The sequence below is a fragment of the Chiloscyllium punctatum genome, chromosome 17, assembly GCF_047496795.1.
Source record: "Chiloscyllium punctatum isolate Juve2018m chromosome 17, sChiPun1.3, whole genome shotgun sequence".
Classification (NCBI taxonomy): domain Eukaryota; kingdom Metazoa; phylum Chordata; class Chondrichthyes; order Orectolobiformes; family Hemiscylliidae; genus Chiloscyllium; species Chiloscyllium punctatum.
This window is the reverse complement of record NC_092755.1, coordinates 68,406,315-68,416,287: the sequence shown is the minus strand read 5'-3', so window position 1 is coordinate 68,416,287 and position 9,973 is coordinate 68,406,315. Positions and strand designations below refer to the sequence as shown.

The 9,973-nt window shown below is 41.5% G+C and overlaps 1 protein-coding gene across 1 annotated transcript in view; it reads left to right on the top strand.

Moving 5' to 3' along the window:
- The first annotated feature begins 520 nt into the window (after positions 1-520).
- Positions 521-9,973, top strand: part of cfap73 (cilia and flagella associated protein 73) — a 28,506-nt gene continuing 19,053 nt past the window's right edge. Inside the window, exons 1-2 of the mRNA XM_072587366.1 lie at positions 521-694; positions 9,863-9,968. Coding sequence (XP_072443467.1) covers positions 642-694; positions 9,863-9,968 — 159 coding nt within the window. The 5' untranslated portion in view covers positions 521-641. The remainder of the gene's footprint in view (positions 695-9,862; positions 9,969-9,973) is intronic.

Genomic DNA, 9,973 nt, shown 5'->3' with positions numbered 1-9,973 from the left:
TGTAATGACGTCCATTTGGAGAGTAGATACAAAATCGATGGGCCGGATGGCCTCCTTTTGCACGGTGACTGTTCTGTTCCTAATCAGATGCTATCTACCCTGGGACTCTTGGCAACATTTCCTAATTTTTAATGTAAAATTTGCGGTTCCCCGCAATGTTTAACTATTCTGAAAACTGCATTCCTCGGCTGTGCAGTGGTTTTCCATTCTCGACTGGGAGAAAGACAAGGAGGAGCAAAGTTCCAGGTCCAAAGGTCTAAACCATGTTCCTGTTATACCAACCCCCGATTGATTGTTCCATGGGGACGTCTGCAGTGCCCACTTTGAGAAGATTGAGTGAGCTGCTTAAGTTAGACAGTGATTGATAAATGGTTACGCAACACACAAGTGAGTCTTGAACTGCAAGCAGCACTTTACTTGTTGACCGCATAGTTGCATTAAGCGATACCTTTGTCCACGAGAGAGCGTTTCGGAAATGGGTCATGTTGCCCAAGTAACGAGGTTTCCCATCCCTATGGTTACCTGGTCCCGGGCTGAAACAGACACAACATTCCCGGTATCTGGGCCAGCGCTTTAATTTCCCACTCTGCAGAATATCAATCACTCTTCTTTCACGCCTTTACAAAAACCCAGTCAACGAAATGGCACATTCTTTCGGAAACTATTATGATAACATATTCGAAGACAAACTGATGTAAGTCAAAAGGGAACTTTTCTATAATCCTTTTAGCGACTTGTTTTTTTTGGAGTAAGGTTGCTGAAGACTTTACAATTAACAAGAAGTCGAGATAGAATACTGCGTCATTTTGGATTTGCAATAATATTTATCCTCGCCCATTAAGGTGTCTGTGAATTGCAACAGATATTTGGTTTAATGGCAGGAGATTTCCAGTACTGTCCTATCGCTGATACAAAGCAGTTAGAATGATCAATTGCAGTAAGTCGTAGCGAACTGGGTATATAGTGCAGGTACTCTTCATTAAGAAGAAAGAACTTCAGTTATGTTGTAAATCTAGAAAAAAAAACTGCGGTTGCTCTCAGTGCAGAGATGGAATTTTTAGTACAGTTGTCCAAATCCTAAAGGATTTCGATAAAGGAACGATCAATTGTTTTCAAGGATTGGTAAGCAAAAGGAGACGGATTTAAGCTCCTTTGTAAAACAATCGGGACGTCTGATCTGAAATACTGTATACTGCATTGCCCTAGTGTGGTGGAAGCAGATAAAATAATCAGTTCCAAAAGGAATTCAGTAATAATTGAGGGGTGAAAATGTGTGGGATTTTAGGGAATAGAGTAGCAGGACTAAACATTGAGCTGCCATGGTGAAGATGGTGGAAAGGCCTTCCGTATTGTATCTTGGTATGCTTCTGTAAACCTTTGTGAGCGATTTTGGGTTGATTTGTGATCTATTTTCTACCTTCTATACTTTCCCCTCTATCTGATGATAATTTTAATAAAACGTCATTTAAAGAATCTTGATAAATTTGTACAGTTTGGGATTCAATGTTCAAACTGTAGCTTAGAATTGCATCTTAGAGGTTAGTTAGCTCAGTTGGGTGGCCAGCTGGTTTGCAATGCTGAGTTGATGCCAACAGTGTGGGTTCAATTCTCACACTAACTGAGGTTACTATGAAGGACTCTCTTTCTCAACCTCTCTCTTCACCAAAGGTATAGTGACCCTCAGGATAAACCACCACCAGTCATCTCTGCAATGAGACAGCAACCTGATGGTTTAGTAGGGACTATAGTGACTTCACTTTTATACTGAATTGTAAATGTTTTGAATGATTTACCCATTGAAACATTGTTTACTGATTAATGGATTGAATTGAGAAGATTTTACTGAATGTACCTTTTTGTTTTATTACTATTCATTCAAGGAATGTGGGTGTCACTGGCAAAGCTGGTATTTATCACCCATTACTAACTGTCCTTGAGAAGGTGGTAGTGAGCCGCCATCTTGGACCACTGGTATCTTATGTGCTGTCAGAAAGGAAGTTCCAGGATTTGATCCAGTGATTTTTTTTTAGAAGTTAATGGTACTGAACTTTTCTCTTACCTGCAAGTCCTGCATCCAGGGCTGAAAATGGAAGCTGATTTCACTTAAATGGGTGACAGGACCCTGGGTGACATATTAAGATTCGACCAATTAAGGACACCTCTAAGAGTTGTCTGCCCAATAACATTGCCAGTAGCTTCGCAGCCCCACTGCTACCAGTGACCAATGCTGAGGTTGTGATGTTAGGTTGAGGATGCCCTAAAACTGAGATGCCATTGAAGAGAGAGAGGTTAGGCCTGAGGGAATCCAGGCCATCAATGTTGTTATGGAGGTGGCCATTATCACATTGGCTGCTTGAGGCTGGAAAAGTAAGTGGTGGTATTGGGAATGCAGAGAGGGTGCTCTTCTGTGGACTCTTCAAGGAAGTCTTCTCCATGGGTTTGTTGGGAGGCCCCCTTATTTACCTACCAGCCTCCCCATCAGTGGCAGGTCCTTTCAGTGTGGCCATAGTGTGTGTAGAGACAGGTGTGCAGTGCGCCCATTCCCCCATCACACTTCCATTTCTCCCAGCCGTCAGCTCACCTCCAGTAGGCTGGGAAAATTCAGGCCATAATATTGGCAATAAGATGTGAACACCAAGGTGGCTGTACTGTAGGTGCATAAATCATCCACACATCTCTTGGCCAGAAATTTGTGAAATTTATCTGAAGAAATCTGTTGGCAACACTACCAACAAAAGTAATATATATTATATATTATTAACATACACATGCAAAAGGTTGATCATGAATTCCAGAAAACCCAAAAATGCTTTTACCTGTTTGACATAACTTTATGATTTATGTGGTATCAATGGGTCTGCGTGTCTCTTTGTTGTTCCCCTGTGTGGTCATCAGAGGATAACAATGAAAGTAATTTTCTCACCAGCCTCTCCACTCATAACTCGGTGTTGCTTTATGAGAACAAAGTAGAGATTGTGTACACAATAATTTTTAGTTTTCAGATCAGAGTGGTGTTGGAAAAGCACAGCAGTCAGGCAGCTTCCTAGGAGCAGGAAAATCAATGTTTTGGGCAAAAGCCCTTCATGAGGAATAGAGGCAGGAAGCCTCCAAGGGTGGAGAGATAAATGGGGAGGGAGTGGGGCAGGGGGGAGGGAAGGGGGTGCTGGGGAGAAGGTAGCCAAGAATACAATAGGTGAATGGGGGTGGGGATGGAGGTGATAGGTCAGAGAGGAGGGTGGGGGAAGGTAGCAAAGAGTACAGTAGGTAAATGGGGGAGGGGATGGAGGTGATAGGTCAGAGAGGAGGGTGGGAGAAGGTAGCAAAGAGTACAATAGGTGAATGGGGGAGGGGACGGAGATGATAGGTCAGAGGGGAGGGTGGAGCGGTTAGGTTAGGTAGGAAGGGAGATTGTTAGGTAGGACAGGTCATGGGGACGGTGCTGAGCTGGAAGGATGGAACTGAGGTAAGGTTGGGGGGGGGGGAGAATTGAGGAAACTGGTGAAGTCCACAGTAATTTTTACTCAAGTAAAACCCACAACTAGGTGAACAACAGCACAGGAAGGATAGCAACATCATATTGGCTATCTAATTGCTGAAAGTGCACCCTCCAGCAGATGTAGATAACAATGACCCAGCCTTCAAGTCTTCAGGAAACAAGCCAACATCCTTATCCTTAATTTAATCTTCAAAGACTCCTCTCAAAACTGCCTGTTTGTAGTTCTACTTGGTCAGCTGAAGTTCAAGGGATCAGTATTTGAAGTTTGCTTTTTGTTAGCTGATTTGAAATACTGAACCAAGATTTTTTTTTTCATTTGAACCCATTCTGGCACACTAATATATTTTATGGAAGGAAATCTGCCAACCTCACCTGGTCTGGCCTACATGTGACTCCAGACCCACAGCAATATTGTTGACTCTCAACTGCCCTCTGAAATGGCCTAGCCAGCCAATTCAATTGTATCAATTGTTACAAAATCTCAACAAAGAAATGAAACCAGATGAACTTCCTGGCATGGATCCAGGCACTGGAAAAGACAATGGCAGAAACAGCCCTGTCGACCCAGCAAAGTCCTCCTCACTAAATCTGGGGGGTAGTGCCAAAACTGAGAGAGCTGTCTGACAGAGTTCAGGTTAATCAAGGAAACCTCCTGCTGATTATAACCACCCTCCCTCAGCTGATGAATTAGTACTACTCCATGTTGAATGACACTTTGGGGAAGCACTGAGGGTAGCAAGGGCTCAAAACATACTCTGGGTGGAGGATTTCAATGTCCACCACTAAAAGTGGCTTGGCAGCAGTATTACTGATCGAGCTGGTCAGGGCCCAAAGGACAAAGCTGCTCGACTGAGTCTGCAGCTGGTAGTGAGGGAACTAACAAGAAGGAAAAACATACTTGACTTCATCCTTACCAATTTGCCAGTTACAAATGCATCTATCCATGGCAGTATCAGTAAGAGTGACCATCACATGTCCTTGTGGAGACAAAGTCCCGCCTTCAAAGCCCTTTATTGTGTTGTGTGGTACTATCACCATGCTAAGTGGTGCAGACTTCAAACAGATCTAGCAACTCAAGACTTGCATCCATGAGGTGCTGTAGGCCATCAACAGCAGCAGAATTGTATTCCAGCATATGGCTCAGCATATCTCCCACTCAACTATTACCATCAGGTCTCAGGGATCAACTCTGGTTCAAAGGAAAGTGCAGGAGGGCATGTCTGAAGCAGCACCGGACATACCTAAAAATGAGGTGTCAACTTGGTAAAGCTACCAAACAGAATTACTTGCATATGCATAAGCAGCTATGATACACAGAGCTAAGCCAACCCATAATCAAAGAATCAGATTTAAGCTCTGCAGTGCTGCTACGTCCAGTTGTGAATGGTAATGGACAATTAAACAACACATTGGAGGAGGACACTCCGCAAATATCCCGACCCTCAATGATGGAAGAGCCCAAAACATCAGTGCAAAAAACAATGCTGAAGCACATGCAGCAATTTTCGCAGAGCATGATCCATCTCGGTCTCCTCCAGTGGTCCCCAGCATTACAGATAACCAGTCTTCAGCCAATTCAGTTCAGTTGGAGACACTTTATACTGTGAAGGCTATGGTCCTTGACAACATTCCAGCAATAGTACTGAAAACTAGTGCTCCAGAACATGTCACTCCCCTAGCCAGGCTGTTCCAGTACAGTTACAACATTGGCATCTACCCAACAATGTGGAAAACTGCCTTGGTATGGTCTGTACACACAAAGCAGGACAAATCCAACCAAGCCAATTACCACCCATCAGTTTCCTCTCGATTATCAGTAAAATGACAAAAGGTGTCATCAATAGTGCTACCAAGCAGTACCTACTCAGCAATAACCTACTCAGGGATGTCCAGTTCCTGGGCCACTCAGCTCCTGACTTCATTACAGCCTTGGTTCAAACATTGTTAAAAGAACTGAATTCCAGAGGTGAGGTGAGAGCGTCAGCCCTTGACATCAAGGTTGACTGAGTGTGGCATCAAGGAGCCTGACCAAAACTAGAATCAGTGGGTATGAGGGACAAATTTTCTGCTGGCTGTAGTCATACCTGGCACATGGTCTTGGTAGTTGGAGGTCAGTCATTTCAGCTCCAGGGTATCTCTGCAGGAGTTCTTGGAGTAGTGTCCGAGTCCCAACCACCTTCAGCTGCTTCATCAATGACATTCCCTCCATCATAACGTCAGAAGTGTGAGTGTTCACTGATTTGACAATATTCAGCACAGTTCACAACTCCTGAGATGCTGAAGCAGTCTATGTTCAAATGCAACAAGATCTGAACAATTTCCAGGTTTGGGCAGAAAAGTGGCAAGTAACATTCTCACCACAAAAATACCAGGCAATGACTGCCTCCAATAAGAGGCAACCTAACTACTGACCTTTGACATTCAACACAGGGCCTCCCAACAAACTTATGGAGAAGTCTTCCTTGAAGAGTCCACAGAAGAGCACCTTCTCTGAATCCCCCGCTGTCAACATCGTGGGGGTTACCATTGACCAGAACCTGAACTGGTCGCATCACATAAACACAATGGCTACAAGAGAAAGTCAGAGGCTGGGAATACTGCAGTGAGTAACTCACCTGCTGACTTTTCAAAGCCTGTCCATCATCTATAGGGCACAAGTCAGGAGTGGGATGGAAAATTCCCACTTGCCTGGATGGGCGCAGCTCCAATAACTCTCAAGAAGCTTGACACCATCCAGGACAAAGCCACTTGATTGGCATCACATTCACAAACATCCACACCCTCCACCACCAACACTCAGTAGCAGTACCATCTACAAGATGCACTGCAGAAATTCACCTAAAATCCTGAGACAGCACATTCTAAACTCATAACCATTTCCATCCGGAAGAACAAGGACAGCAGATACATGGGAACACCACCAGCTGAAAGTTCCCCATCACGCTACTCACCATCCTGGGTTAACATCCTGGAAATCCAGTGGCATTGTGGATCTACCTACAGAACGTGGAGTGCAGCAGTTCAAGAAGATAGCTCACCATCACCTCCTCAAGGGCAAATAGGGATTGGAAATGCATGATGGCCAACTAGTGATGCCCATGATCCATGAGTTGAAATAAAAACATGTTAATGATGCAACTTGCAAGTCATCACAATGCAAAGGCAGTATATTGCCCCACTGATATTATCTAAAAGACCATCAGGCAAAGGAGCAGAAGTAGGCCATTTGGTGCATCAAGCCTGCATGACCATTCAATAAGATCATGGCTGATCTGATAATCCTCAGCTTTATCTTCCCACTTTTCCCTCATTTCCTTTTATTTCCTTACCAATTAAAATCTGTCTTAATGACCCAGCCTCTATTGCCCACAATCCTCTGAGAGAAGACATTTCTCTCTCCTGTGTGTCTTCTTTCTCTGCGATCATGACCACTGGTTCTACACAAGAAGAATCAGCCTCTCTTTGTGTCTTCTTGCCACTTGCCTTTCCACCTGTTTGTCATCTGCAAGCTTGACAATAATATGGTCACTTCCTTCATCTAATATTAGTATCTTGTCAACAATTATGACCAGAATTTAAGATTTCCAGAATCTAAAGATTTATTACCAGTCCCTCAACTATTTCTGTAGCTACTTTTAATGTCATTTGATGGAGCCCATTAGTTCTGGGGAACTTACTAGCCTTTTCTCCCCTCTCATAGATTTTCTCTAGTAATAATTATTGTATTTGTTTCATTGCCCCTTTGCCCCTTGACTATTTCATATGTTTTCAAATTCTATTCTGGTCTTCTACTATGAGGAGGGAGGCAAAATATTCATTCAACTCTTCTGCAATTTACTGGTTCCCCATTATTATTTCCCAGCCTCATTTGTTAAGAGGACTAAATTCTCTTTTCCTTTTTTATATAATTAGAGAAGTTAATGGTTTTGATAACTTGTCTTAGCCTCAGACCAACAATTACACCTTGGACTGGGTTGTGAGCTTTTCATTCCCACTATAATCAACTTTTGAGTTTGCTATTTCTAACAAATTATTTACACTTGTGCTGAGACTCGGCATTTATTAGTACCTGGGGTGAGCGTACTCACAATGATTTCACTTGCAACCATGCAGATAGCAAAAAAGAGATTTACATCACACCAAATCAGACCACATTAAAACTCAAACATAAAGAAGAGCAATGCCATCTTCTGAAACATTAACTTATAATAACCTCATCAAATATTTTGAAAATATCTGTATTTAAACATGCTTAGGGTAATAGCACATCTGGTTGCCTTAACTGTTTTCCACTGTTAGTCGGAGTCAAACAAATGATTCATGTGCTATTTGGGAAGACGTGTCCACACATGACTTAGAATGGCTGCTCTAAGATTCTTCAGGGTTATATTAAAAATGACTTACCATTGCAGTTGTAAATCTTTGTCAATCCATAAGGGTAGTCTTTTTGGAAGAACATGACAGGCTTTTCAAAGTGGAGGATGGACACCAACAAAGGCAGTGTCATTTTGAGAAACAGGCAGGCAATCAAGCAGAAAAAATCCTCAAAGGGAGAAGGTTTAATCCTTGGACTGTCAGATAGAATACAGAGCGCTGTTCTGTTTAATATGATCTGACTACCCGCTGGTTTGGATAACATTGCGTGTTCTTTATTTAGTATTGTTACATAACTATAGGTTGCACTGATTGAACTAAGTGACAGTTCATATTGCTATGTGCATTTCACCTTAATATAGCAACTCATGATTTGAATGAAACTTCACCTCATCTGTTGTTAATCCTGACTGATTTTTGAGAGATTGAAGAAACATCTGCACAAAATGCCTGAATATCTGATCCTGATTGCATTGGAATAGTGTAGTTAAATCCCCAGGTTACTCTATTGTTTCAATATTATACTAATGAACACAATATGTATGGACTAAAAGTAAAAAGATCAGACTGCTCACAACAGTGATTAATACCATGGCACTCTCAAAGGTATCAATATTATGTACAGCTGAACCTATGCTAGTTTTGTAAATCCAACAGGCTTTTGACCAGTCCAAGGTGAGTTCCGTGGCAGTAGGTCTGTCTTTCCTCTGACTCTCCAATTATAGATAATTTCAAAATATTTAATGAGGTTATTATAAGTTAATGTTTCAGAAGATGGCATTGCTCTTCTTTATGTTTGAGTTTTAATGTGGTCTGATTTGATGTGATGTAAATCTCTTTTTTTGCTATCTGCATGTTGATTTTTAATAGATTGATAGATGTGAAGCAAGATTATGCAGTAGTGGGGTCATTCTAATTCTTTTTAAATAAACAGCTCATCCTTATTTTTGTATTTGCTGTTTGCAGGTTTCCTCAGAAGGTTGTTGGAATTAGTAATTCAATATTTATGAATCCACACAGAAATCCAAGTATTATTCATTAAAGAATAATTTTAATAAAGAACTTATTATACATATTATATACAGGACATTTATTCACTAGAATAATACAACAGGTATCCTAAATGCAAAGGAAGTTGAAGGGAGATTTGGTAGAGATGTACAAGGTTATACAGGTTTGCAGTGAAGTAGACAAAGAAAAGTTGTTGTTATGGTATAAGGATAAGGGAACACAGATTTAAATTTGTGGGCAAAAGATAAGGTGGAATGTGAGGAGTAAATTAACCTATGAGTGGTAAAGACCTGGAACTCACTGTCTATGATGGTGGTGAAAACAGAGATGATCAGTGATTTCAAAAGGAAATTATATGGGCACTTGAGAGAAATTAATTTGCAGGGGCAATTGGGTTAGAATCAAGAACTGGAACAAGCAAGATTGCTCCACAGAGAGCCAGCATGGACAAGATGGACCAAATTGGTGGCCTCTGTGACTCTGTAACCAAGTCAGTAGGATTCAGGAGAGAGTAAATGCAGAGGAATCTCTGAGATTGTCGCAGAAACTGTTATGCCAGAGAAAAGTGAATTTTAGACCAAGAACTTAAGAAAGGGGATGGATATGTCCTTGACAGGCTGGTGAGAATAGTTCGACCAGGCACTGGAGAAAGAATGTACATGGAAGTAAATAAATGGAATACAGAGAAATGTACAAAATAGTTTAACAGGCATGTGATTGTGCCTCCGTGAGTACGAGATTGGCTAAATTTGAAAATAATCGTGTGCTGCTTCAGTCATTTGTGGAAACCATGGTACAATTTCCATATTCTTATTGCAAGGTGTCAAGTAAAAATCATATCTGAAGGGTATGTTTTAGTGTAACAAAATGAATCAAATCTTCTGTTGATTAATTTGAAATTTCTCCATGCTGCATATAATATTGTAAAATGAAGCTGAGTTAATATGAATTGAGTTATTTTTTTCTCTTGTTTTATCAAAGCCAAATGCCGATCCATGATGAGATCCCCTTAAATAATACCATGGTGTTACTGGAGAAAAGACGAGAATTGGCAGAGGTGGAAGCAGCTCTTGCTGCTCAAAAGGAGGTAAA